The sequence below is a fragment of the Fusarium keratoplasticum genome, chromosome 1 (genome assembly GCF_025433545.1).
Source record: "Fusarium keratoplasticum isolate Fu6.1 chromosome 1, whole genome shotgun sequence".
Taxonomy (NCBI): domain Eukaryota; kingdom Fungi; phylum Ascomycota; class Sordariomycetes; order Hypocreales; family Nectriaceae; genus Fusarium; species Fusarium keratoplasticum.
Genome location: NC_070529.1, coordinates 3,429,274 through 3,456,522, shown reverse-complemented (window position 1 = coordinate 3,456,522; position 27,249 = coordinate 3,429,274). Strand labels below are relative to the sequence as shown.

Genomic DNA, 27,249 nt, shown 5'->3' with positions numbered 1-27,249 from the left:
GCTGCTTCACACTCTCTTGGAAGACCAGTGTCTTGAGTGTTTTTTCTGGACTGGCTTTTGTTGGTATAGATTTCTTGGGTCTTCTTCTCTTTCTCTCTTCTCTTGTCGCGAGTTCTCGGCTCTCGAGAATTCCTGACCCTTTTTCTACATTCGCTTCATTCTCCGGCCACTCGTTCTGTCGGCTTCCATCATAGATTAGAGGGGGATCTTTGTCATTGGTCTTTTTTTCTTTTTTCCTTTTGTTATTCAAAGATCAATTCTTTCTCCATCCGTGTCTGGGCTGATATCTCATTTCGTTTCTAACGTCTCTGAACCGCTCTAGTAACCTGGTCCATCCATACTTTGCTTCCTCTACTGGCCTCCCTTTTCCTTCCTCAAGGCCTCCAGACCTTGGAGAAGATCCTGCTTCAGGTCCTCCAGACCCTCGACACCAATGCTAACCCGCAACAGCCGCTTGTCAACATTGGGATCTGTCATGGCTCGCCACTCGATCAGACTCTCGACGCCACCCAGGCTGGTAGCGTGATGGAATAGCCGCAGCTTGTTGGGGAGACGCTTGGCAACCTCACCATCGCTCAAGTACAGCGAGAAGACGGGGCCATAGCCGTTGGGCATCTGCTCCCGCAGCCAGCTGCCTTCAACGGCCGCCTCGGGCTGAAGACTCGCGTGCTGGATGCGTTCCACGAGGGTGCCCACTGCGGATGAAGCATCCTTCTTCTGCTCAGCGAGCCAAGCCACCAGTGCGGTTGCCGTCTCGCTCTGGCGGAGGACTCGCAACTCGAGGGTGCGCAGAGAGCGAATACCCAACCAACCCTCCAGGCTACCCATGACAGAACCGAGAATAAGACGATCCTCGATGAGGGCCCTGGCCCAGTCCTTGTGCTTAGGGTTGACGGACAGAGTACCGCAAAGCATGTCTGAGTGACCGCCAAAGTACTTTGTGCCGCTGTGCATCACTACATCAACATCATACTTGAAGGGGTCCTGCAGGGGCGGCGGCGCAAAGGTCGCATCGACAGTGAGATAGGCGCCAGCCTTCTTGGCCTTTTCAGCATAGGCAGCCAGGTTGCGAGCCTCGCCGGTCGGGTTGAGAGGTGTCTCGACATGGATGACGTCGCCGGGCTGGAGGTCCTCGACGGGACAGTCCAGGGGCAGCTGCTGAAGACCTGTGAGGCGGTTGAGGATGCGAATGACACCATGGCAACCGTGGTAGCCGTCGCCGATAGCGATGCGCTTCGGGTTGAGGTGCACGAGCATGGCGTGGAAGGCCGAGAGGCCCGAAGAGTAAGTAATGGTGGGAGCACCGAGCAGCGAGGTGAGGACGGCCTCGAGACGGGTCGTGTTGGGACCGGTGGCCCGAGAGTAGACGTGAGAGTCTAGGGGAGCATTGGGCTGCGCGAGTCAGCATTGGCTGTTGGACTCTATGATTGTTGCTGTGGTCTTTGGTCTTGAGTGGACTTGTCGACCAAGTACACCAACAAGATCAAAGGATCGTCAAGGTGAGAGCACTCACGTCGATGTTATCCCAGGACTTGAGCTGCTCCGGGTCATCACTGTAGCGGAAAGTTGTGCTGACGTGCATCGCCGGTGCGACAGCCCGGTGAGCCTGAATTCCGTCGTCGGCGTGGACGGCGCGGGAGGAGAGCGACAGTCCGGCGACGGAGCTCTCGAGCCGGGCCCCGGCGTCGGCGGTGCCGTCCGGAGCGGGGACGGAGCTTGTGCCGTTGGCAGTCTTTTCAGGAGCCATCTTTGCTTTTCTTTCCTCCTTGTTTCCTTCTTCTTTCTTTTTGTTTTTTGAGACACCTGTCTCTCTTCTTCTGCAAAGTTCAAGTGAACAAGCAGGTGATGCAGCCGATTGTTGGCCGACGCGAGTGAGTGGGTGCGGAGGTGAGGGGCAACCTTTGTGGTGTAAAAGAGGAAGAAGCTGTACTTGACTTAAGTTGACAAGACACGCCGCCTCAAATGAGTTCAACTGACGGGGGAAAAGAGGCTGCTTTTAAAGGTTTGAGAAGAGAGGAGGAAAAGAAGCCTTTTGTCCCCCGACAATTCGTGACGATGACTCGCAAATTCGACATTGGCTAACCGCGCGCCCTCCGAGGAGCATGAGCGGGGCTCTTATCCAACGATTACAGCACGCCATTAGCAGTGGGTGAATTTGACATCAGCTGGAGGGTGGGTAATGGGCTCTCTATCTCTCCGTCATCGGCCGCGGTTACCAGCCGCGGTTTGAATCGGATTTGCTCTTGTTTTGCGACGAGATTGATGCGAGATGCTGTCAGGTACGAGAATGAGGCTGTCAGCTGCACTCGTGCTTGGTGTTTAGTCTTGTTGGCGAAACTACTAGACTTTGGTCAAGGTCTGCTGATACCGTATGGTTTCCATCGGTTATAAGTCAATGACTCTGACAACACTCCAGACATCACAAAAACGCATAGCTGCAGATGCTTTGCAGAGCATAAATCTTGTCATTACCATTATGTAGCTCATATTTCCCCCCTTCTCTTTGGGACATAGCCCTTGCCACATACCATTCATCTTGGGCAGTTCATAATGCCGCACCAGTCGCAAATAGCCACTTCCAGTCAAACAGAGCGAGAGTCCTCGGGCCTCTAACCGAGTTGTACCCAATGGATCCGTAACGAATGCGTTTCTAGCCTGACCCTGATCCTGACCCGGTTACCGTGAACGCCGGGGTAAAGAAAACGAAAACTCCAGGTATCTCTAATACATTCATACAAGGGCGAAACTTTGGTCATGGTTCTCTTCTCATTGCATCTCCTGGCCTTCGGACGAGACCGTCACCTTGGGCGGCGCGTTTGTGTTGTTGTCCATGGGGCCGAGCTCTGAACCCTGGCCACTCTGAGCTCTCTTGCGGCCATGCATGAGGAAGCGGGAAACGGCGGGTTGGGCCGAGGCGTCCTTTTCGCGGGACTCGGAGAATTTGGAAAAGAAGCTGCGCTTTTGGGGCTGGGGCTGAGCCTGCTTGTGGTCGTCTAGACCAACATCTTCGAAGCGCTCCTCGGCGGTGGGCGGTTGCTTGAAAGATCGCTCGACTGCGGATCTGGGGAGGCGAGGAAGGCGGGCAGAATCGAGACTCTGGCGAGGGGGAAAGTCTGGGTTAGGCACTGGTGATCGCGCGGAAATGTCCTAATGTCATCGGGTCAGTCCAGTCCAGTCCAGTCGTACGTTTGGGTTGGGGTGAATGCCAAGCGGCAACGGTCGCGCAATGGACCGAGGGTCAATTGGGGGCGACCGTGCCCGAGGCAAGGAACAGGGCAGGGACGAGAGGAAAGCACGCACAAATGATCTGCGGTAGGAATCGAAAGACTCTCGGGAGATGGAAAAGTGCTCAATATCGCCGAAGCTGCTGCGGGTGTCTGTCGAGTTGCGGGTTGAGAGGTACTTGCGCGGCCACTGTCCTTTCTCCTCGGTCGGGGATGGCTATGCGCGGTCAGCTTAGTTGGTGAGAAAATGTGAGTGAAATATCAACTTACAGGAAGATAGACGCCACTGTCATTGACAACTGTTGCGCGAGATTTGAATTAGCCAACTTGGTCTTGTGACTGAATTCCGGATTGCGCCGCCTGTCTCAGTCCCCCTCTCTGCGGTGAGGGGCATGATGGATGATCGGGCAACGGGCAGTCAAGACATACCACTCATCTTGTACTCGCCGGTGTCGTGGTTCTTGGTATTCCGGATGCTGAGGACCGAAGTGGCCTTGGAACCGACAGTGTCGACCTTTTCAAAGCCGGGGGCGGTATCAGGGCGCTGGTTCTCATCCTGGACGACGATGCTGCCGGGGCGGCGGGCGAAGGGGTTACGAATAGGCATGGTTGATGGATGGATGGATAGATGATCTCTGCTGGAAAGAGATGCTTTTTTTGCTTGCTTTTGTTGTTTACAAAAGGTTGAGTTTGAAGGAGGATAAAAGCTTAAAATAAAGGGAGTCGGAGGCGGGACAAGAATAAGAATACGCCGAGTCCAAGTGGGAAGGAGACGACGAACGAGACGGAAGATGATGAACGGGGGCAGGAACAGGAACAGGAACAAGAGTAAAGACAAGGAGCACGGGAGGGTCGGGGCACGTTTAATTGATTCGAGTTTGACCTGCCCTGGGACCGGGGACGGGGACGGGAGCACGGACAAGAAGAAACCGAGACGAGAGGGAGGAATCAGATGTGGCACTTGTCTCTGCTGAGGGTGTGAAACGATGCAGAATAGCCTGGCTGTATCGAGTCAAGAGGCAGAATGGACCGATTGCGCATGTAGGGAGGAAATACGCCAACAAATCAGGAGACGGCGGCAACAAGAGCGGCAGTACCAAGCACAAACAGAGTAAAAAAGCTTCGACAAGCATTGGCACAGCCATGGCCCAGAAAACGCATGTCAGCCGAGCATCAGCATCCGCGGATCCATCGCCAGCGCAGCAGATCGACCTAGGGCCAGGTCCCAGGTTCAGGGACTTGATTTACCCCCAAACCTGCCAAGCTTGGAAAGTCTACGCAGTCTCTGTCTGGTCAAGCCTCGGGGCGGCCGTCCCTCGACGGCATCTGATCGACACCGATGCCCCGACTGTGCCCTCCATTCTTTCGTCACCCCTCAATTAATCCGGCGCCGTATCTGTGCCGTATTGGGCCATCATCAACCTTGGGTCCGAATATCCTTGGCATACTTGTCGATGACGACTTGGAGAGAAAGATGGGCTAGATCAACATGGGGTGGTCTAATCACCTTGGAAGAAGAAGAAATGTTCCATCCAAAGAAGAAAAGTCCGGCCCATCCGAGCCGGTGGATCGATCCCAACCTCCATCCGTCCATCGACTCGCCTCACGGGGTCCGACCCGCGGCCCCCGTTCTTGCATCGGGACTTGTTTGCTCAGAGCAGCAACGTCGGCCGATGTGGATTTCCGGCCACTGACGGGACTCATCAGGTGCACGGCATGGGCCTGATTGCTGTTCGCTTCTTGCTGTTGTGACTTTGCGACTGTTGCTCTGCACATATGCCAACACCCGAAACATGTTTCAATGGATGGACATGGCCCGTGTTCAAGGTGAAGCGAACTATGGCGGTTCTCTACCTAGGATAATACCACCTACTTTAATCCTAATCGCCATCTTTATTTGATCGAGTCTTGAAAATGGTTTGCTCGGCACATACAGTATGCACCTGTGCATCTACTGATGTTACTGGAGTAGGTGGGCAAGGCAGTCAACAGCAATACGACTATGCAAGACCAATCAATAACTCCAATATCCAAACGCATACATACTCCCTGTCTCGGAAACTTCCTGTCTCCAACTAAACAAGCAAACTTGCTAGTTCCCGCACTCCCTGTCCTGGTTCTCAAACCGATCCAACGGTGCCATTGGATCCAATATCAGATCCCTTCCCATATGCAGGTTTGCGCCTTCGTCTCGTATTTAGGATGTACCACCAGCAGCCAAGCGAGGTTCCTCTGTTTATATTCATCGTCGACCGCATGCCTCTTTGTTTGATCAGCCACAAACCGGTTCGGCCAGTCCACGAACATGTCCGTCCGCCATGATCCATGGGTGGCAGCTTTGCAGTGACACTGCGCAGGGGAAGAACTGAAGGCCCGTCCTGCCAACTTCAGCATACCTGCCTCGTCTATCCCGTGGTTCCTTTCCTTCCATGCTCAAGGCGATCGAGATACCACGTGCTCATCCCTAAACGACGCTCCATCTACCCCAGGAGCTCATCTCTTCGTTACCTTAGGCCTCCCTCGTCCTTCTATCAGGCACCCGGTTGTCCTTCACTGTCGCTTTTTTGAACCTGATTGCCACCATTTTGGAACCACCACCACTCGATGTCTTGAAAACAATATTCCATCTTTCTTTCTTTCACGCTCTTTCTCAACGGTCCTTCTCTTACTGCATCATCATGAGTGTCTTCTTTGTCGACTGGGAGCTTTGGCAAGAAATGACCTTTGCAAGTACCATGCCGCCTCTTTGTTGGCAAACCACTCAAAAAACTGTCGCTAACCGTCAACTTCCACCCCAGGTCCTCGGCTGCTGTATCGTTCTTGTCTTTGCCCTCGGCCTCATCAAGCTTTGGTGGACGAACCGCGCTATGCGCCGCCTGGAAATCATCGACGAGGAGAAGCGCGCTCGGGTTTCTCTCATGTCGCACTGCGGCATCGAGAATCTGCGACCCCCCGAGATCCCTTTTGGCATCCGTGCTATTCAGAACGGCGTACAGGTGGAAGGTATCTGGATCTCGCGCCCCGATACCCCCGAGTCCAGCCATAAGGCCCCAGGGGCCACGCTCGTCGGCCACCGAGTGGAGATGTCAAAGGGGAAGGGCAGGATGATTGAACTTGGTAAAACATGTTCCAATCCGAGTATCGAGTCTCAGAGTATCCCGACTCATCGACTCCAACAAGACGACACTATTTCACCCGTCGAGCCCTTCAACCACCACACACAGCTGGGTCAAGCTGAGCCAGTTCAGCCCATGTCTACGCCACCCCATCAGAATCTTTGCTCGGGGCGCCAAAGAAACTGGCGAAGGAGCGACACTTCGACATCGACGAGTCTCCGAGATCCTTTTGGCACTCCCGCACAGACGCCAACGACTTGGTCCTTGAGTCAAGTATCTGCTGTCGGCTCAGAGCTGGATTACTCAATGTCTGAATTGGCACTCAGCGTCACAGAGCAGACGAGCTTTCGGCATGGTGTGACCAGAGCGACGCGGGGAAGAGTAGCCCTCCCGACGGGATTCAGGCCAGACATAGCAGAGCGCGCACCAGATGTTACACATTGCCAGACCGACAGGTTTCACCAGCAGGTCGAACATCGACCTGCCGCTAACAGAGCAAGCCCAGGCCGGACAAAGTTGCAAAAAGCTCTGAGGTCAGAGAAACGGCTGCTTTCCAGATCATCAACAAGTTAGCAAATCTATGCTTGGTTCTTCTTGATGTGTCTCCTCACTTGATATTGTAGAACTGGGAATGGCTCAAGGCTTGAGATCTCTTGCCCTCACTCAATCTCCAACAAGGATCGTCGTCCGCTGCAAATCCGTCGGGCCGTTTCAGGCTCCGGATCTGATGACACAGTCGGAGACTAGATCTAAGTGCCATTGCACCATTCAGGCCGCCCCTTGGCGAGGGGTCCGCATCGCGGGGAAGCGAACGACCTGCTCAGGGTATAAAAGGCGGCGACGACCCCGTTCAACGTCGTTCCTTTTCTTCTTCCCTTCTTCACTCTTCTCTAGCGTACTGACTCCTTTACAGACAAACAGAAGAGTGACCAATAGAAACTAAAACTGAAATTGCGTGATTTGTAGACAGAAATCTCCACAAAATGGCTTCCCAGGTTGTTAATGATGTTGCTACCAAGGGCTTCAACGATGCGCAGTCTTATGACACGCACCGGCCCTCTTACCCTCCAGAGTCTGTCAGTAGTCTCCTTGGGCACCTGGGGCTCGAGGGTAAATCTGGTAGCAAGGTCCTTGACCTCGCGGCCGGTACCGGCAAGTTCACCGAGCTGCTGGCTGCGAGGCCCGAGGGGTATGAAATTGTGGCGGTAGAGCCTCTCGACTCTATGCGGGACAACCTGGCGGCAAAGAAGCTCCCCAATGTGGACGTCCGAGGCGGGACGGCGGCCGAGATGAAGGATGTGGAGGATGGGTGGGCGGATGGGTGTATCGTGGCTCAGGTAAGCTATATACCGTTGGGGGTTTCCTAGCGATGCTTTGAAGGTCAGCCAGAGTCAACTAATATCGGCACAGGCATTTCACTGGTAAGTTGGCAGTAACAGGTATCCAGGTGGAGGCTCTAAACAAGTCCAAGGTTCGCAAAGGAAGAAGCTCTCCAAGAGATTCACCGGATCCTCAAGCCCGGTGCCAAGCTCGGTCTGATCTGGAATGCCGAAGACTGTGAGATACATCTTTCTCCCCGATGAGGGTTTCTCAAAACTGACAGCATCCTCAAGACAACCGCCCGGAGAGCTGGCCCCCGTCCACTCAGTGGGAGCACGAGCTGAGCGAGCTCAACTTCAACGAAAAGGCTGACAAGGAGCCCCGCTTCCGGCACTTGCTCTGGAAGAAGGTGTTTGAGCGCCAGGCTCAAGCAGAGTCGCCATTCTTCACAACGCCTATCGAGACTCAAAAGATCAAGTGGTCGGTGTGGCTGACTCCGGAGGCTCTCTGGGACCGGGTGAACACGCTTAGCTGGAATGCGATCCGTGAGGGAGAGGAGAGGCGAGTTTTCAGAGAAAAGTTTGACAAGATCGTTAAGGAGGGTGATGGGACTTTCAATGAGAAGGGCGAGATTGAGGTCCATGGGTGCACGTTCTTTGCATGGACCACACGTCTGGAAGGAGCTGTGCGTTCTTGAATGGGAACAGGCACAACGCTTTTGGATGAGGATCAATCAGGTTTTCATTATGCATTAAGCGTTCATGAGTCTGCCGAAATGTACATGACTATAGGTGTGGTCAGCTCGGTGGCTTAAATGAGAGCGAGAGAATAAATGAATACTCACCGTTGTTTCCTCTAACAAAGGCGTCACCGTACTCTCTGCGCTTCTGTCCGTTGACAAACTCGGTGGTCTTTTCCAAAGCAATGTTCATGTATCCATCCACCGACTGGAGCTCGCCTGTTCTACTCGTCAGCTATTGCCCCGGACATGTGCGGGCGTCGATGCGATGCAGCAGACACTCACCCTTGTAGACGACGCCCGAGTTGAGCTTGACAGTGACGGGGTTGCCGATGATGTCACTCAGGAAGCTGGAGGGGTCCTTGCCCTCGCCCTGCGAAATGTTGCCGTTCTCCATGGTGTCGAGTGTCGGTTGGAGATGATGGATGTTGTGGTTGATAGTCTTGGTGGAGTTTGGTTTTGGAGGAACCACACCAAAGAATTGATGCCTCGTCGTGGTGTTAAGGTTGTTGAGAGTGCGCCGCCTTCTCGCACTGTGGCGCACCCTCTCCCGTCGTGAGGTCCCCTAACGCCCCGTTACAGAGGGCGAGGGTCGCCTGGAGGGGTATTTCAGCGGGTCCCCCGCTCGCTATTTCTTTGGGCTCCTGGCCAACCTCACAAACAATCCCGCCCGTCGACGGGGACCTACGCCACTCCAAGGCGCGTAAAGTGCTACTATCCGTGTTTGTGCCATCACAAAGAAACAGACAATAACCCGACTAACGTCCCTGATGCACTACAAGAAGAGAGCCCGGGGCCTGTTTTTGCTACTACTACCTACTACCAATCAACCACTAGACTGACCCAACACTCAACTCGGCCATCATGGAGGACAAAGGCGCGGCGTCGCCGCCAATAGTCAAGAAGAAGCTCCCCTTCAAGCCCACCGCGCTGCGCCGATTCGCCGCGCCCAAGCCCACGCCCACGCAGCCTGACGAGAAGGAGGAGGAGGTCAAGGAGAGCGACGACGATGGGCTGTCCCTGTTCCGGCGCTCAAAAGAGATGGCGCCCATCGTTGCCGCAGACCGTGAGAGGCGCCTCAAGAGGCATCAGAAGCATCAGATGGACGTCGAGCGTCGCACTAGGGAGGCCGCGCGGGAGAAACGTCCGCGGGAGGAGTCGGAAGAGGTTGTGAATCAGGACGAACCCGTTGTCAGTGACGAAATTGGTCCCGAAGTTGCTGCTGGTTCTCAGTCTTCGCCTGCTCGACCAAGGAGCAGCGAAGTTGCTGAACAACCGCCTGCTACTCAGGATACAACTGATCGCGCAAGGTTAGAAATGCTATATACAATATCGTGCGCTTCAACTGACAACCTCGCAGTGAACTCGTAACCCCTCCACCCTCGAAGCGATCAAGGCTCAGCTCCAGCTCTTCCTCCAAGAAACCCATACCAGCCCTGGAACTCGACGAAGACGACGACGAACCATTCCGAGACGCATCGCCAACTCCCTTTCAGAGGAAACCGAGCACCCCGAGTCGAGCGCCAAAGATGGTTAAACCCCCGCCAGCGCCTACCAATGTCATCTCGATAGATTCCGACTCTGATTCGGATGATGTCTCCCTCAAGCCCACCTCTGTACCAGCGTCCCGTCGCAGTGCTAGCATCGTGGAACTCGTGGACCGCACCTCTTCAAGGCAATCACCAAAAGAACCGTCGCCGCCCCCTGAGGACGACGAATTTGCAGAGTACGTCCGCAAGGCCAAGGAGCGGCGTGACAGGGATCAAGCACTGCTGCAGACGGGCCTGGACGGCAAGCCAAAGAAGGAATTCGTCGACATTCTCATAACGAGCCAGGTCCCGGGCACCAGGCCGCTCAAGCTCAAGTACCTCTTTGACAAACCTTTTCGCCTCACCCGTGAGACTTGGTCAAGCTACCAGAACAAGTCGGGCGTGTCCATCCCCGTCGACGACGTGATTTTGACGTGGCGCAAGAAGAAGATTTACAACACTTCGACTCTCCTCAGCCTGGGCATCAGACCCCAGGGCGATGGGCGCGTCATCGCAGATGGTCAGGGGTCAGAAGGTTTTGAGGACAACCGCTCCCTCGTGCACGTGGAGGCTTGGACGCCCGAGTTGTTCCAGGAAATGGAGCGCAACGAGGAGCTCCGACGGAGACGCGAAGCTGGCGACATCTCAGAGGAGGACGATGACCAAGAGGAGGAGCCGGCCGACGACATCAAGCTCAAGGTGGTGCTCAAGTCGCGGGACCTCGAGGACCTCGGCCTAACGATACGGCCCGAGACGACGGTCGAGACGCTCATCACCTGTTTCCGCGCCCAGCGCAAGGTCGATCCGAACAAGCAGGTTGGACTGTGGTGGGACGGCGACCGCCTCGAGGAGCACGTCACGATGGAGGAGGCCCAGATTGAGGACATGGACACGCTCGAGGTGTACATCCAGTGATTGGGGAAGATATGGGATACCCATGATGTTTGCATTCGACGATTGGAAGGCAGCTGGTGGATTTGGAACGAGCTGCATTATCGCGAGACGACAGAGACATCTTTGGCTGCGAAGGAGGGCATGGCGCTGAAGGATACCTACCTACTACACATGATGATGATGATACCCAGGAATACGATTTCTAGTCGTTAGTTGCGAGCAAATACTTTCACAGCGAGTCTCACTTGGCATGGAAGTTTCGATTGCCCATTGAGGTTCATTCATGTTATGAATTGTATGATACAGTTATTATGTATTTGGCTTAAAATGATGACCCCTGTCTGCCGAGTCTAGCTCGTGGCATAGACAGATCCCCAACGCCTCTATTCCCCCAAGGCCGAACCGGGCGTGGTTTTCCATGGCCTTGATCGCAACAAAACAAAACAAAACAAATAACCAGCCGCGAGACGAATGATGTATCTCCTAGTAATACATAAGATGCGCCGCCTCCCGAGCCGCTCGCTCCAAGCCGTGGCAGCGTGCGTGCTTCATAATCTGCAACCAACCGAACCGACCAATCCCCCCATGCGCCGCCAATGCCAAAGAATCCACGTTACATGACGTGAGCCATATGCAGGGCCCTATTCTATTGTTCAAAGAACAAAAAAGAAAGACATTGCTCCGTTCCTTTTGTTTTCCATAAAAACCAGGGGTGAAATATTAATCAATAAGTCTGCGCAGACTCGCAGGAACTGACTTGGGAGAGATGGTATCGGGCCCCCGTCTCGATGGCGCCATGGTGGGAGACGAAGGAGGACCAGAGCTAGAATCGTCCGCCCTCTCGCTCGGCTCGTGCTTGTAGAGAAAGTTTTCCTGAGATACCCTGCGCGCGGGGCGCAGAGGGGGGAGGGTGGTGGCATCGGACACTTCCTTGACCGGGACATCCCGTTTCGACGGTCCGTTCGGTCCAGTTTTCGTCGTCTTTGCCTGAGCTGCGACATTTTTGACCGCCTTGAAGCTCTGCATGGCTGATTTCTTGGGTGGATCGGCTGGGAGGGGTCGTCTACCCGGCTTGCGACCGCGAGGCTTGGTGACCTTGTTCGACTTGTCGTTTGTTGATGCTTTGCCGGTGAATGAAATTTTGCTCTGCTTGGTCTTTGCAGGCTTCTTGGCTGCTGAGATCTTGGGGCTTGCGTTGGGTGTCGGAATTCCCTGCACCTGCTCGAACTGCTTCGGCTTTCCTGAAAGCTCTGTCTCGATATCGGGATTCACAGGAATATTGACTGCGAATGTTGTCTTGCTGCGGCGCTCCTGGCTCTCGCGATGCTCTTCCTGAGAGACCTCATAGTCATCTCCAACAGGACAATCCCAGGGGGGAAGGGCGGCTAGCCGAGCAACGTTGTCGCACTTAGACCGTACCACGATGTCCCAGCAGTTCTTCAAATCAACGCCCTTCGGTTCGCTGTCCAGGTTAATCCAAGCAGTGATGCCATCTCGACGACCTCGGGCGACCTGGCACATTTCCTTGACAAGTCTGCGGGTTCCGGGAATCTTCAATGTTGTACCAACAACCAAGACGGCATCAGGTCGTGCCTTAAGGTCGGCGCGAGACACGTTTCCGATAGCCTCCTCATCGGGGTTGAACTCATTGTAGAGCACAAATCGCGGTCGTAGCCTGCCGATACCGTGGCTTCGCTTTCCAGCATGGGCAGTTCGAACCTGGTCATCAACCACACAGGCGCCGCAAAGTGGGGCCTCTGCACCATCGAAAACACTGCCATCGAAGGGTTGGAGTTGGCCACACTTGGTACAGACCATCTTTTCGAGGCTGCCGTGCAGCTGGATCGTAGCCGGCCATGGTCCTTTGGGGTTGAGAGGAATATTTGTAGCCAGAGGTTTCATCGACGTGTCGATACAGTCAATGTTTTGCGAATAAAGGCGCAGTAGACGGCCTTCCTGAGCCAATGACGCTAGTAGGTGGTGAAAGGGGGTGGGCTTCGCGCTCTGCGTCATCTGGGCCATTTCCCGGACCATCTTGTGAAAAGACCGCGTGGTCGCATCGTGCTTGTAGACTGACGCATCAAAGAGGTGCTTGCCAGATCCTGCGAGTTTATGCTGGCTTTTGGCGGTAGCGAACAATCCCGTGGCGGAACGGAAGTCGGGAATCCCAGCAGAAACAGAAATACCAGCGCCAGCAATGACAACAATCTTCTTCTTCTTGCGCAGCGCAGTGACCAGCCTCTCCATTTGGCGACTGTCCTCAGGCGTAAACTCCTCGTCGGGCTTCATCAGATCCAGGTACTCGGTGGTGCGCTCTTTCGGGGGCGAAATTCGGCGCTTCTTGGCGGGCGGAGGACCGTCGGCCGAGTCATCGAGAGCTTTGCTGACGATCTCGTGGTCGAAGATGGGCTCGCCTAGCTTGACAGGAGACTGAATGCCTGAGACGGTGGTGGACGTCGGTGAGGGATAGCGCTTGGCCGGGTCGACGGGCATATCGGGCGAGGAAGGCAGGGATGGCGTTTTTGAGAGGTTTGAGAGCGGCGACGAGAGGGTCGACTGCTCCGAGTCGGAAAGGGCTGTTAACGGGCTTGAGGTGCTCATGGCGAGCCGAGATGCTCCTTGTGAGAATTGTGTAGAAGTGAGAAAACGAGGAGCGTGGGCGAGGCTGAGGTTTAAAGGAGAAGGCGCGAGGGAGGTGCGTGCTTGCTCCAACTCTACCTCATGGCGCAAAAAAGGAAAAGTCGCAGGAGGGTCGTGGGTATGTGTGCCTTTGTGCGGGTTGAACTGAGCTGAACAGTCGAGTCTCTAGAGCGGGAACCGGGGGAATAAAGAAAATGGGTTCAACGGGTTGTTGTGCAGAATCCGTGCGTAGCAAAGGGAACAATAGGAGCGAGTGTTGATTCAAAAGTTGGAAGAAGAGAGAGAGAGGGAAAGAGAAGAGGCAAATCTCGGGGGAAAGTAAAGGTAATGACTGAGAACCGAGTTGAACGGAGGCGGCTCCAGATCGGCAGAGCGGGTTCGGGGGGAGTAGCTTGTAGCAGCGTCTGCAGGGCCTTGACCAGTCGAATGGGAACAGCAACAAGCAAGGTACGGTAGGGAAAACAGCCCGGGGCCCTGGGAGCGAGCAAAAGATGGAGTGTGTTGATTAGCGTTTTCGCTACCCACCAGCCACAGCGCCCAAAGAGCCAGAGCCTGCGCAGGATCGCGGCAAAGACTTTCAGGTTTCTGGTGGTGGTGGGGATGTTAAAGTTGGGCCGCCCCTGGGAAAAGGAACCGGCGGGTTTAGGTGGGCCGACTGTTTGGTCCGGGGTGTGTGAATGGTGAATGTGGCTGGAGACCGGTTCTGGTTGGTTTGTTGATGTTTACGTCGTGTGGCCCTGTTGTGGTCAGGAAGAGGGCCAGCCAGCCAACAGTGAGATTCGGCGGTGCGTGAGCTGATGCTCGTCAATGCCACAGTTGTGCTGACTGTAGGTAGGCAGATTTGCGCTGAGCCGCCAAGTATTCAGATACGTCAAGGTTGACAAGTCTGGGACATGATGCAGGCACACGACCCGCATCGAGTTACAGATGAAAGAACCAGATGACAAAAACTATCTATTACCGCTTTGCGCCATCTTTGTGTATCAGCAATTAATCCCGCAGTGCTCGCCTAGTGAGCCTAGCCGGCGTAAATTCGTCCAAATACCACACACTCGCTCATGCAACATGAAGACACCGCCGAGTCTAACAAACGCCCATCCCGTCCCTCCCTACCGAGAGACTGGCATGACCATGATTCACATCTGCTGCATGCAGCGTGGCACTTCTGTCTGACACAAGCCCCCCTAATTGGCTCGACTCGTCTTCCCATCATCCCCATTTTCCATCCCACAAAGCCAGTCATTATCCTTTGACACGTCACCCAAGCCTTCACACCACGACCAGTCAGTTCAGTCGAGGAAATTCCCTTGTTCTTTAGTTACTATTATGCAGATGTAAAGTTCTTTCATCGTTTAATATGGATGCATCTAACCGGCCTGTTTATCTCACATTGCAGGTGCTTGTACCACCTTCTTCAAGTTCTTTTGGTTCCAGACCAAGGAGTTGTCCAACATCACGTGCCTGATCACCAGAGCAAGCTGCATTAGTTCCTAGGCAAACCACTCTCGATCTCCTCAACCTCATTTCGGAAATTGTGCTTTTCCCCGTTAATCCAAACGAGAGGCACATTCACGCATGGACGCTTGCCGAAAAACGCATTGCCTAGAAACGTTATACTGCGCATCCGTTACCACAGTTAGCACACCGTTGAAACTCTACACCCCTCAGTAACCAGAGTAACCCAAACCACCTTGGAGTCTATCCAAGAGTCGAAGGAAACCTCATTAACTCCTCGAGTGTATATCTACTCCAGCTCACTAACATCAGGTCAAGCTACGACAAAGAGATTGCTACTACCCACGAGGAGCAAGCAGACTTGATGAAGTGCATAAACAACCAACCCAGCAAACCAACAAGACATGCCCATACACTAGTGGCCCACACCGACTCCTTGACAGCATGAAACCATCCTGTCAACAATAACCCATGCCTACAAACACCGTCTCCAGCCCGCAATTCTCGGCAAGCGTCGACCATGGTGATCCGGTCAAGTTTTGGTTGCCAGAGAGACGCGCCACACTCTGGCATCATCGTCCGGGGTCTAAACTTCCCTTGGCCCCACAGTCCCCACCGTGAATCTCTTGCAGGCCCCACGCGAGATCTAGCGCGATAGGCGCGCGTACTACGCGCCAACTTCGCGCCATCTAAAGGGACAGCCCAGGGGAAGTTACAAGATGTTACCAGATCATTATCTTCTTCAAAGTATCTTCGTCAGAGTAGTGCGTTATTCCAGTCGTACACGTAATTCTAGGGTATGCCAAAAGTTCTGTATAATACATTGGTTCAAACAACTCCGTCTACTTTCACCCCGTCTACTCGGCCACCCGAGAAGCAGTCCCCTTTCTACTGCGACGGGGTTGCAGTCTGACCTTGTCCAGCAGACATGTCAATCACCTTGCGCTCGCGCTTCTCCCCGGAGCGATTGAGGTATTCGATGCCCAAAATACCCGCAAACATGCCAACGATGTGCGACGCAATATCAACCTTGAACTTGGCCGTCTTGCCAAAGGCCGCAAGCTGAGGCACAAATAGGAGAGCAAGGAACACGATTCCATGCACACCGTTTTCCGGAAGACCAAAGAATCTGAAGCCATCATCACGGTGCTCCCAGAAGTACGCTGAGCACAGGCCTAGAGTAGCACCCGAGGCGCCCAGTGACGTGATGCTTAACCAGCCGCGAAGCGTATATGTTACCAAGCTGCCAAGGAAGCCAACGGCACCGCAACCCAGGTAAAGTGCCAGGAAATTGGCACGGCCGACTTCGTCATGAACGAGGCTGCCAATGAGCCAAAGGGGGGCCATGTTGATAAATAGATGGCTGAGCTTCTGGTGGGAGAAGGGTGAGGTGAACATGGTCACGGGCTTGACGGTTGCCACGACAAAGATCATGTATTTGTTGAACATGGACCAGAGAGGAGGGAATTTCCAGCCGGCCCAGACAAGCACGTTGATCGCAATGATGGCACCCAGTGTTGCATGGGCTGTCGAGATGTCAGGGAACACGCGGTATCTGGCGTCGGGCTCCTCATAGACTGTAGCGACGGCAGCAAGGAAACCAATGACGAGAGCAACAACGGTAGCAGAGGGCAGGATACGCTCCCAGGCCTTGAGCTCCGGGGGTGCCTCCAGGTCGGATTGGGCCTTTCGGTGGTACTCGGCGATGCGGGGGTTCGTGATCTGGCGCTCCTTCTTCTCGCCGACCTTGGCGAGAGGACCAGAAGCCACTTCTCCCCTAGCCTCGGCCGCCTTACGCTCCTCCTCCTCGGCAGCCTCCTGTGCCTTGCGCTTGGCGACATTGCGCGCTCGTATCTCGTCAAACTTGCTGTGGCCGTAGACGGGGTCAGGCGTATAAGACGAAGCGGGAGCCTTGGCCTCTTCCTTCTTAGCGGCTTCCTTTGCAAGCTTCTCGTTCTCTGCGGCCTCCATCTCTTGTTCCAACTGCGCAAGTTCGTCCTCGGCCCGCAGACCTGCATTGATCACTTCATCCACGGGAACCGACTTTCGCAGATATTTCAGCGCCTTTTCGATCTGATCCTTGGTAAACGATGCCGTGTGGATAGCAAAGGCCGGGTCGTCGAGGGTGCCGGCGACTCGGCGGCCATGGAGGATGCGAAGCAGATGGTTGGCCCTCTTGGCATTGATGCCCTTTCCAAAGACCCCGAGCACTTCTCCATCTTTGAGATCTATATTTCTAAACGGCAGGCCGACCTGGTCTCTGTAGTCCTTTGGTAGGTCCTCATATTTCCGGATCGTCCTGTCGGAGAAGAGCGTTCGTCGGGTCTCGTAGGAGGGATATTGTGTCACAAAAGCCGCATTGTGACTCCTAGCATCCGAAGAAGAAAGGCACAGGCCTTGTCGACTCCGAGATGCACATCCAGATATCCATCTTGTGGGCGCAAACGGCTGCGGTGCTGAAGACGAAGCCTTGGAGGCCACGCCGCGGAGGGCGGACCTCAGCAGGACTCGGGAGGAATTGGAGCAGGCAAAGAGGCTCATTGTGAAGAGATTGATGCGCAGGATGCGCTCACGGGAGCCACTGGCTCAGGAAAGAGGGAGGCCAGAAGAGCCAGACGCGGGGGAGGAGCAATGATGGTATGATGGGGGGGTTTTAGTGCATGAATTAATTTTGGGATCCATGAGGCCGAGGATTTTCGACGAACAATTCGACGGACAGACCGGCAGGGATCGCCCGGGACGGAGGGGTACGTACCGACACACGGAAGCCTGGCAAACCCCCACCATGATTAAGCTGCCCCGCGGTTCTCTTTGGATCTTTAACTTGGAGCTTCCAATATCTAGCTTCCACCTAACATCTAAGCTTGTCGATCCCTCTCGAGGCATAACGATCATCTCACCAGCGACATACATACAGTCGCCATCATGTCAACATCCGCCGATACACGCCCCATCGCTCCCGAGCGCTTCGCCGCCGCCCTCAAGGACCTCTCAGTCGGGATGCTCCACCTCAAGGTCCTTGAGATTCGCAACTCGATCGCACACCTAGAATACTCCAACGACCAGCTCAAGCCCTTTGCCGAGGGCACCGCTACTGCGCTCTCCGACTCGTCGGCCCCTGCCGCCGCCCAAGAGCCCGACCAGGACTGCATAGACGCTATCAAGGAGAACGAGGTGGTCATCGACCGTATGGCAGAGCGCATCGCCCTCATCCGTGCAGAGGTCGAGGACCGCGGGATCAGCTGGACAGAGTTCCAGAGCCGTGATGAGGTAGCTTCACGAGGGGAGGGCGACGGCGAAAAAGCCAGCGTCGAGGTCAACGGAGATACACAGCCCAGCGAGACTGCCGCCGCAACCTCAGCACCCGCCGAGAGCCGTCATGAGGCGTGGAGCGACGGCACCTTCCAGACGGGCACGATTCGGAACGGCGAGATTCATATGGACCGTGACGCAGGCCGGCCTGAGGGTGGCAGCCTGAGTGATGAGCAGCTACAAAGAGCACTGGAGGAACGAATGAGGAACCTAGAGACGGATGACGACGAGGGAGGCATGCACCTATGAAGGACCGGACTAGGACTTGGAAAACGACGAAAAACACTACGTGAACGGCGTTCAGGAGGCGAGGAGCATCATGGCGGTTAATACCCAGAAAGGAACCCGACATTATCAAGACGATAATGACATCGTAATCAGGGGTTTGCATGCATCACGGTCACAGCGAGGACAGGACACCTTGAGGTTTGAATCCAATTTTGTTATTTTTTTCAACATCTCAGCTATAAAAAAGGGTGCTGAGGAATGCCCTCGGTACTATCAGACGCGAGGGGTCAAGTTGATTGATGATTGCGCCGTTGGCGATTAAAACCATGTATCGCCTCCCTTTTTTTTGCAAGAAAAGAAGAACAGAAAAAAAAGCACGGCCCATACCAACGCCTGTTTGCTATGCGACCTATTCCCACTCCAGACCATTCCCATAGAAAATGCTTATAGACAAAAAAGAGGAAAGAAACAATATCAACAGAGGCCTAATCCAAAAGGAAAAACGTGCAGAGAAAATCAGAGGGGGTGAGGAAGAAAGGAGACGGAGTAATGTGAGACATTGTGTCTGAAGGGGAGGGAATGCCAGGGATCATTGCCCAGCAGGGAGAGACGGTGTTGAAGAAAGTCGTGTGGGGAGTTGCCACGGCTTTGGAACCGTGGCTTGGAGGGTTGATTCAGTTGCAGACTACTAGTCAACTCTAGTCGCTGTCGTCACCGACGGGGGACGCGGCTCCCGAGAGCCTCTTTGATCGAGTCGACCTCTGTCGCTTGGATCGCTTCGAGGCTAGTCGACTGTTGTTTGCCGACCTCGTGCTCATGATGGTCTCGAGCTTTGGCCGTTGGGCGGCGTGGCCAGCGGACGAAGGCGCGCGGCGTGTGCTCAAGCTCATGGCGCTTTGCGAAAAGGGAATCGGGGCGTCAGAGTCTGAATCGTCCGAAGAATCGAGTCCTGGTGGAGCGATGACGGGTCGTAGTCGTGACCGCCTCTTTGCAAATCCGTTATCCAGCGAGTCGTCGGATGCGTCAAACGAGAGGCTTCGTGTGCGGTGGATGCTGAGGGATCGGTTCGTTCGAGTGAGGAAGAGGGATTCGATGAGTTCGGTTTCGGTGGGGTTGGTGTTCTCCCGCTTGAGCTTCTCCATAACAAGCTTCTCCTGAACCAGGCGACCGAGCTGAACATCTTCGCCGATCAGAGTCCTGCCGCTTGACTTGCTTCCTGAGCTGCCTGCGCGGCTCACGGGAACCTTGCCCTCCATGATCTTGGCCGGGGGTGGTGGCTGCAACATCCATTGGTGGGCGTTACGCGAGGGGATCTTGCTGCTGACGACGGGTGGGTGGTACTCGTTGATGGGAGGGTTCTTAGGGAAGTAAAAGTCGTGACGTTGCTGCTCTGTCACCTCCTTCTCGAGACCGAGGGTGGACTCGATCAACCTTCCAGCTGAGTCGCGCGCCTTAGAAATGGCATCCATCAACTTTTGGCCTGACCATTGTCCCCATAGCTCCTCGTCTTCGCGTTGGTAACCTCGCCTTCGGTTCCAGTCGTCTGACAGCTCCTCATCCTCTGCGATGACCGATGTGCTGGCGCCCACATGTGTCCGGCTTAATACGGGGTTCGTCTGTTCGGATATGCTGACAACGCTGCTGTCGCCGCCGGAGCTGGTGAGACCGCGCTGGCTCGAGTTCTTGCTGGCCGACTTCTTGGGTAAACTAGGTCCCATGCTAATCTCCTCCTGCCAGTAAGGGTTGGTGTTGAACGGTTGAGGATGCTGGTAGGCTGTCGGTTGCTCGCCCTCGAGCTCTTGTCTCGCCTTTTCCTGGCGCTCCTTCTTGGCCTGCTCGCGTGCTTTTTGTCGATGCCGTACCTGGGCGCATGGTGTGCAGGCGAGGATGTAGAAGACGGCGGATTGGATTGCGACGGGGAGAGACATGGTGGTCGTCGGTCGTCGCCTTTATCGGGCGGCACCCGGCATAAATGAGTTGTTTGACTTGGGTCTTGTAATAATTGAAACGGCACGAAGTAGACGGGAAAAAGAAAGGCGCAATAAAAAAGGATGAGCCGTCTTTACACCACGAGGCACACAAACATCAGAGAGAGATATGGAACGAGAAAGGGGCCCAGACCAGCAGAGCGCAGATTGATTGTCGTGGTGCTGGCTGGGATGTGCGCAACTGTGGAAACCACCTAACGTAGGCAGGCAGGCAGGCAGGCAGACTGAGGGAACCCGGAGGAGTAGGTAAAAAGAGGCGGAAACCGGGGATTGATGAGTGTAAATGAAATGGTCTTGTTTCGGTGGACGAGGCGTGGCGCCTCTGCAAGTCCAAAGTGGGAGTTTGGGCCAACGCCAGCAGTGGCCAGAACGGTCCGCAATGGGGATAAACGAAGGATGGGCTGAAACCGAAAGGAGGAGTAAGAAGGAGGAGGGTTCAGTCCAGTCCGTAAGGATTGAATAGAAAAGCTGCCGTTTTCCCTTCTACCTTGGGTCTTGGTATACCCCTTTCGTCCTCGGTTCGGAATGCTGTATCACTGCGTAGACCCGTCTTCCTCGTGTGGGGAGATTGGAGAGACCCAGCAGCAGACGGTAGTGCAATAACTGATGAACGTGTCTCGTACCGTTCCTGGGCGGTAATAAAGGGGCGGCGACGTTTCACAGCCAGGTGCGGCGGGCACTAGCCGAGTGAGAGGTGGGAAAAACGGGACGGAGGAGGGGGCTTGTTTGGTGGCACTGAGCACCGAACGGTCAGGGTAGAGCTGATGGTCTGGCTAGGCTGAGAGTCGATTGATTTGTGCTGCGCGGTCGGCCGCAATTGATGGGCAATCATGGGAGATTTGATGGCCGTCGGTCGTCGTGTGTCGTCGGTGTCGGGATGCGGACAAGGGTCTGACCCGTCGTTATATACGTAGCTCCGCTGCCGAATGGAGCGGAGGAGGTGGCGGTGATGAAATGGTGCCGCTTCTGCGATGCGCTGCGCTGCGCTGCTGCGGCGACGCGAATCACACAGGCAGACAACCCGTCAGTCAAGACAAATAGCGCAGGCTGGGCGAGCAGAGCGAGCTGCCGCTGCCACTTCTGCAAGCAAACCTAGCTGTGCGGTTGGAGTTGCAGCGCGCTACTGTAGCACTCGAGAGGTTGGCTTCGACAGGCCCCGACCTATCTGCGGGCTGATCCACGATGCATTCAGGGCGAGGGCCCGACCGTACCTGGGAAACTGAGTTGCAATAGTCGGTAGACAATGTGGAATGACAAGAAGTCGACGCAGTCAATTCATTTATCTGCAATGCCACGGTGGTATGTCAAACTCAATCGGCTCAAGACACGCAAGCCCCGACAAGAGGATTCCCACCAAAAGGGTAATGGCGAAGGCGTATCATCAACTCTCATCTGCATATCCATGACCCCATGGATCCTCCTTCCATCCTCTTGACGGGGGAGGGGAGGGGAGGGGAGGGGGAAGCATGGACGCCAGGGACCTTCCAACAAGGGCGCCAGTCCACCAATAACCCAGGTACCTAGCGTCTAGCTACTGTAACCCCCCCGCCGTCGCCTTGGTCGCTGGGTGGGGTCGGGTGCCGCGGGTGGCCTAGACCTTCTGAGACTCTTGCAAACCCGCATGAGGGTCAGGAAACACGCGTCATTTGGAGGGAGCACGTTGGAATAAGTCAGACAGTTGATGATATTGTTAGGCTTGCAATAGACAATTGTTTGTATCTGCAATCCTTGATGTTTGATATTCCATATTTAGATACCTAGCCCTTCCCTCCTCGGGCCAGACTAATGGCTTACAGGCCCGAATCAGACCATCAACTTGATAGTCGCCGTAATTGTCCATCACTGGCCGTCTCATCCAAGTCTCAGCTTTCAAAAGATGCAACACAACAAAAATTGTCATTGCGCACCCAACCTCAACGTTGCATTGAAATCTATCGTACGCATGAACCAAGCGAAAAAAAACTGACCATGGATTCGTACCCTTACAACCTCTCGAAAACTCTCCTCGCCATGTGCTGTCGATACGGCGGTAAGTTTAATGTTTGTTAGCCGGTTGTCCAACACGAGGCACCAAACTCTGCCGCCGCCTCTTCCAGCCTCCATCCGCCTGGTGACGTCTTTGGCTCTTCACCGCGCATCCCAATTGTCTTTTTGTCTTTCCCTTTCTCGCTTCGATCTAAAATCTTTCAAGATCAGATCTTTGTCTCCGTAATCATAGTGCCCCCCCTCCCGGCTCTGCCGATCTCATACTTTTTGCAGTACCGTTCATTCCGGTTTGCCTCTTGTCTTTCGTCACCCGCGATCCATAGTAATCCATCCCGCCCACCGGCGTCCCGCATCCCGTAATCCCCGGCTCGGCCTTCGGTGCCGTGTCTGCTCTACGCCTATTGGATACCAGCTCCGGAAACACACCAATCCACTCCCTCTCTCGGTCCAACTCGTTCCCTCATCATCCGGCTTGGCGCGGCCAAGCTGCCCAGCCGACGTGTCTCCCAACCCATCCTTTTCCCTCTCGTCTCCGTCGCATCGCCAGAGCATGGCATGCATACATGAGCCTGCATCACCTCATCCTATTCGCTCCACCACCACCATGCAAGGGCCTCTTCTTTTTGAGAGGTTCCAGCAGCGCAGCGCCGCTTCTCGTTCATCATGAAAGTTAGTCTCCATCTGAGCTCTTTTTTCCCTCCCGCCACTCTTGACTGTATGTAGTCTCATGCATGTGAGCCAGACGGTCAAGCCGGGGCGTCATGATGGAGTCCAAGCTATGGATCTCACCCATGAACTCTCCGCAGATATCAAACCACAGCAACTTTTGACGAGACAAGACAACTGGCAAATCGGCATCGGCCTTCGCCAAGATCCAATCGTTTCCTCGCTTCTGGGGTTGTTACATGCCACCCCCAATTGACCTCCCTGGGCACCCATGATGAATCCATGACTCTCCCGTCATCCATCTCATCATACCGCAACTTCCCTAACCCGCCCTGCACTTACCTATTAACCGCCTCCTCAGTTCGTGTAAGCCTCAAAAACCCCCTCCAGAACGCCGTGGCTTCTGCATTCCTCACGCCACAGATGCCTCTATCCGACCTTGGCCTCCTCCAGCCATTGCTACCTACATGATTACAGTAATACACCCCTTGCGAGCCCTTGCCCTTGCCCGTGCCCTGCCTCCAAGATGTGGACACAAACCTTATCCTTGCCTTGACCGCCAGCTCCAAGCAGGCCGTTCAAATCCCATGGCCGAGGTAGGCAGTTGGTCTTTCGAGTCCTAAACAAGCCCAGCCTATCCCCTCATACTGCACACTACTCAGACAGCAACACAGGACATCATTTCAATATTTGATTCGCAGCTAATTATCACTCGTTTTGTTCTCTTCCTCTTGGCGATCATTGTCGCGTGCTTATGAGCTACCAATACATACATGCATGACCCAGCTTCCTCGTGTCCCCCCTTTCAGCCTATGTCTCGACCGTAGGCTTCCCTCGATCCCACGGCTGGCATGTGCCTCTCGCTTTTAGACCGTAGATGTGAACTGTGTCCGTGATGTATTCCATCGGATTCGTTATCTTCGACGTGGTGTCTCGCTTCGATAGAATAAATCTCGACCATGAAACCTGAACTCCCAACCACAAACGCTTGTGCTACCGCACCCGACCATGGTCCTGACAATGTCTGTCTGGGACATCGTCTGAGGATCCAATTTTTCGCAGGAAGGGGGAAAAATACTGAAGAAAAGAAAGTTGCCAACTAGAAAACAGTGAAAGGGAAAGAGAAATAAACGTGTTCCGAGACACGTTGTGTACAGAATTGGGCGAGGATGCCGTTAGAAAGAGGGTGTTTGTTTTCTTCAAACGTCCCACTCCTCCTCCTCTTCCTCCTCATCGGCAACGTCGTTCTTGTTGGTCAGAGCCGAGAACGATCCAAAGGACTGGGTGGGCTTGGAAGCCTTGTTGCCAATGGGCTGCTGGGGCTGAGCGGCGGGACGAGCAGAGGGCTCGTCGCTGGATTCAACCGAAGGCGCCTTCTTGGAAGCCTTCTTCGACTTGGTCTTGACGGTGCTCCACTCGTCGTCATTGTCCTTAAGCATCTCAATCTGCTCCTCCTCCGAGGGGAGGGACTCGGTCCAGTTGCCACCAGCAGGCTTGGGGGCGTTGACGGCGTTGGCAGGGGCTTGCTCATAGGTGTCGAGAGGCTGGTGGAAACCGTTCGTCTTGGGAGCTTCGGGAGCCTTGGGGGCACCCTCCTTCCAGACAGACTTGGCAGCTTGAGCAGCCATGAACTGAGAACCATCCTTAGCAGCACGGCCCTCAGCAACGCGAGCAGTACGGCGCTGCTTCTCCTCGAGGACCTTGCGCTCCTTCTCAGCCTCCTCACGAGCAGCCTTGGCGGCCTCGGCCTTCTTGCGGTTCTGACGCTGCTTCTTGGTCTCAACAGGGGCAGCGGCCTTGGGGGCCTTCTTGTTCTTCTTCTTCTCCTCGGTATCGGTCAGACGCAGAATGCTGGGGCGGGCCGGGGCGGCCTCGAGCATGTCGGAGACGTCGCCGGCAACAGCAACGGCGGGGCCAACCTCGGGCGAGGTGACGGGAGACTGGTCGTCATCGGCGTCGGCACCGGTGGTAGAAGAAGGCGCCGACTCCTTGTCCTCGGTCGCACCAGCCATCTTGTTGGCGCGGGACTGCTTGACAGACTTCTCTCGCTGCTTGCCAGAGTCCGCCTTGGCCGCAAACTTGGTGCCTTCCTTGGCCTTGGCGAGTTGTCTGGCGAATTCGCGGTTATCGACTTCATCCTTGTCGTTGGAATTGCTCAGCCAGGCGCTTGTGTCGGGTGCTTTAGCCTCTTCCTTGGCCTTGGATGCCTTCTTAGAGGCTTCCTGCGCCTCCGAAGCAAAGGTTTCCATGCGCTGCTTCTTCTTCCTATCCTCCTTGCGAGGCTCAGCCTGCTGGGTTTTGGCCGGTCTCACAGGAGCAGCCTTTGCCTGGTGCTTCTGCGAGGAGTAGTGGTAGGCCACATAGCCGACGCCAAAGATGGCAATATAGCCGGCAATTGTGTAGAGCATACTCATATCGTCAGACATTGTAAATTGGTGATGGGTAGAAATGGGATTGTTGGCGATTCGGGTTTGACTCGAGCTTCGGACGAGGGAGGGATCGAGGTCGAGTTCGAGCTTGGGGTTCAGGGGATGAGCGGGAAGGACGGGACGCAGGAGCGTAAGAGTGACGAGCGAATTGGTCAACGACCGAGAAGAAAAGCCAAAGACTGATGCAGAGGTTGATGGTTCAAGGTTGGGGAGCAAGGACGAGAGCCTATGCGCAGGCGCGAATTGGAGTTGCACCTAGAGGTAGAGGGGCCGCTAAGCTGTCGCAATCATGAGGCCAGATTGTCTTCAACAGCAAATCGGATGCCCACGCAGGGTAAGCGTCGACGGCGTGGGAGATGACGGATGAAAAGGAAGAGAAAAGAGTCGACGATGGAGAAGAAGGAGAAAGGGGGAGAGGAGTCGGAAGTCGGTCGAGAGAACAAGTCAAGAGCTTGGCGCAAAACGAGGAAGACACCAGGTGGCTTGAAGTCAGCCAGCCAGTCGTTTCTGCGCAACCTGAGGCGAGGAAGGGTCGCGGGATTGACTGAAATGGCCCCGGGCTGCAGGGGATGTGACGGGCAGTTCGCTCTGAAGGTAGCGCAGCGGCGGGGGCTTCTTAGGGGCCCTCACAGTTGGGAATATCGAGTGGGGACGGTCGCAGGGAGAGGTACCTCGACAGCCAAAGATGGGTGAAGTGGTACACGTGTCGGTTTGATTGAGGACAGGCGCAGGCAATTTCACTGCGAGGCTTTCGATAGTTGATGTTCAGATGAAGCTGAGTCGTGGGGCAAATGAGTGTTGGTGGATGGAAATAAGAGGGTAGGGTTTGGTGAGGAGAAGGTTATGATGATGATGAGAGGAAGACGAGGTAATTCCGCCTCCTGCCGTTGAGATCTCGACTGCTTTTTGAGCAACTGGAGCAAATGGACAGGTGGACTTTATTGACGACAATACGAAGCCAGGGGCGCTCAGGGGAGGCCGGCCAGGGAGGAAGACCCCCGGAGAATGGAATTTTGGGGCATTTCCGGCACCCTGGCTATGGCGCTACAGCACCTGCTCTAGCGGGAGATGCAGCGAGTCCTCCAGTAAACCCAAATGACAATGGGATGGTCACGTGCGCATGAGGTGGTCGAGTTTGTGTTACTCAGCGAACAATACGCAAGCTTCTGCGGCACCCGATTGGATGCCCTCGTGAGCTCACTCCTAGAGCCAAGACCACCCAAGTTGCACAGGTCTCACAAGCTCCGTGACGCCTTGGAACTGTATAACCTCTCGGGCTGCTGACGGGATGACAGGTGCTCGTGTAGAACTTCCTCAGAACGTCGCTCCCAACCTCACATCACGTAGCAGATAAAACTAGCTCTACAGCCGGAGATCGACATGTCTCACGAACTGAGAACTGGGCCCTCCAGGCTTATCTCAGCAGTTGTCACCCCACCTGCCCAAAACTGACAAGGAGGGGAAACCCCAAGCAAGGTCCATGTAAAGCCGCGAGCAAAACAAGTGAATCAAGTTGCTTCATCTCTATCAACCATTAGCTTCAAGTAGCTTTCCTTATCTTTTTGGTTTAGTTGACTTGGCTCTATTGGACATTCTTATTCGATCCCACCGCTCCTTCCCTTTTGGAATTTGCGCATATCTCTCCGCCTTACTTTCACCGTCTCTCGCCTCACTCTAAGGACCCTTATTACCTACAACACAGAACTTTTTGCCGAATTCTAGA

The 27,249-nt window shown here is 54.8% G+C and overlaps 11 protein-coding genes across 11 annotated transcripts; 4 read left to right on the top strand and 7 right to left on the bottom strand.

Moving 5' to 3' along the window:
- Window positions 1-351: 351 nt before the first annotated feature.
- Window positions 352-1,984, bottom strand: NCS57_00103600 (uncharacterized protein; the record flags this gene model as incomplete). Its single annotated transcript, XM_053051110.1, has 2 exons — window positions 1,514-1,984; window positions 352-1,392 (listed from the first exon to the last, which is right to left on the bottom strand). Exons 1-2 carry the CDS (start codon window positions 1,745-1,747, stop codon window positions 352-354), a joined length of 1,275 nt encoding a protein of 424 aa, XP_052919625.1. The 5' UTR covers window positions 1,748-1,984.
- Window positions 1,985-2,766: 782 nt separating this feature from the next.
- Window positions 2,767-4,086, bottom strand: NCS57_00103500 (uncharacterized protein; the record flags this gene model as incomplete). Its single annotated transcript, XM_053051109.1, has 4 exons — window positions 3,654-4,086; window positions 3,495-3,523; window positions 3,301-3,441; window positions 2,767-3,147 (listed from the first exon to the last, which is right to left on the bottom strand). The coding sequence occupies exons 1-4, from the start codon at window positions 3,829-3,831 to the stop codon at window positions 2,767-2,769; spliced, it is 729 nt and encodes a 242-aa protein (XP_052919624.1). The 5' UTR covers window positions 3,832-4,086.
- A 1,816-nt stretch (window positions 4,087-5,902) lies between these two features.
- Window positions 5,903-7,276, top strand: NCS57_00103400 (uncharacterized protein; the record flags this gene model as incomplete). The annotated part of the gene is made up of 2 exons (XM_053051108.1): window positions 5,903-6,695; window positions 7,254-7,276. 2 exons carry the CDS (start codon window positions 5,903-5,905, stop codon window positions 7,274-7,276), a joined length of 816 nt encoding a protein of 271 aa, XP_052919623.1.
- A 47-nt stretch (window positions 7,277-7,323) lies between these two features.
- Window positions 7,324-8,357, top strand: NCS57_00103300 (Methyltransf-11 domain-containing protein; the record flags this gene model as incomplete). Its single annotated transcript, XM_053051107.1, has 4 exons — window positions 7,324-7,677; window positions 7,751-7,761; window positions 7,812-7,897; window positions 7,954-8,357. The coding sequence occupies 4 exons, from the start codon at window positions 7,324-7,326 to the stop codon at window positions 8,355-8,357; spliced, it is 855 nt and encodes a 284-aa protein (XP_052919622.1).
- A 62-nt stretch (window positions 8,358-8,419) lies between these two features.
- On the bottom strand, window positions 8,420-8,862 carry NCS57_00103200 (U6 snRNA-associated Sm-like protein LSm6; the record flags this gene model as incomplete). The annotated part of the gene is made up of 3 exons (XM_053051106.1): window positions 8,685-8,862; window positions 8,505-8,618; window positions 8,420-8,445 (listed from the first exon to the last, which is right to left on the bottom strand). Exons 1-3 carry the CDS (start codon window positions 8,794-8,796, stop codon window positions 8,420-8,422), a joined length of 252 nt encoding a protein of 83 aa, XP_052919621.1. The 5' UTR covers window positions 8,797-8,862.
- A 401-nt stretch (window positions 8,863-9,263) lies between these two features.
- NCS57_00103100 (Ubiquitin-like domain-containing protein) lies at window positions 9,264-10,843 on the top strand (the record flags this gene model as incomplete). Its single annotated transcript, XM_053051105.1, has 2 exons — window positions 9,264-9,709; window positions 9,760-10,843. 2 exons carry the CDS (start codon window positions 9,264-9,266, stop codon window positions 10,841-10,843), a joined length of 1,530 nt encoding a protein of 509 aa, XP_052919620.1.
- Window positions 10,844-11,542: 699 nt separating this feature from the next.
- Window positions 11,543-13,423, bottom strand: NCS57_00103000 (Deacetylase sirtuin-type domain-containing protein; the record flags this gene model as incomplete). Its single annotated transcript, XM_053051104.1, has 1 exon — window positions 11,543-13,423. The coding sequence occupies one exon, from the start codon at window positions 13,421-13,423 to the stop codon at window positions 11,543-11,545; it is 1,881 nt and encodes a 626-aa protein (XP_052919619.1).
- A 2,382-nt stretch (window positions 13,424-15,805) lies between these two features.
- NCS57_00102900 (Rhomboid domain-containing protein) lies at window positions 15,806-17,458 on the bottom strand (the record flags this gene model as incomplete). The annotated part of the gene is made up of 1 exon (XM_053051103.1): window positions 15,806-17,458. One exon carries the CDS (start codon window positions 17,456-17,458, stop codon window positions 15,806-15,808), a length of 1,653 nt encoding a protein of 550 aa, XP_052919618.1.
- A 384-nt stretch (window positions 17,459-17,842) lies between these two features.
- Window positions 17,843-18,478, top strand: NCS57_00102800 (uncharacterized protein; the record flags this gene model as incomplete). Its single annotated transcript, XM_053051102.1, has 1 exon — window positions 17,843-18,478. One exon carries the CDS (start codon window positions 17,843-17,845, stop codon window positions 18,476-18,478), a length of 636 nt encoding a protein of 211 aa, XP_052919617.1.
- Window positions 18,479-19,155: 677 nt separating this feature from the next.
- On the bottom strand, window positions 19,156-20,385 carry NCS57_00102700 (uncharacterized protein; the record flags this gene model as incomplete). The annotated part of the gene is made up of 1 exon (XM_053051101.1): window positions 19,156-20,385. One exon carries the CDS (start codon window positions 20,383-20,385, stop codon window positions 19,156-19,158), a length of 1,230 nt encoding a protein of 409 aa, XP_052919616.1.
- A 3,911-nt stretch (window positions 20,386-24,296) lies between these two features.
- Window positions 24,297-25,523, bottom strand: NCS57_00102600 (uncharacterized protein; the record flags this gene model as incomplete). The annotated part of the gene is made up of 1 exon (XM_053051100.1): window positions 24,297-25,523. The coding sequence occupies one exon, from the start codon at window positions 25,521-25,523 to the stop codon at window positions 24,297-24,299; it is 1,227 nt and encodes a 408-aa protein (XP_052919615.1).
- Window positions 25,524-27,249: the final 1,726 nt, after the last annotated feature.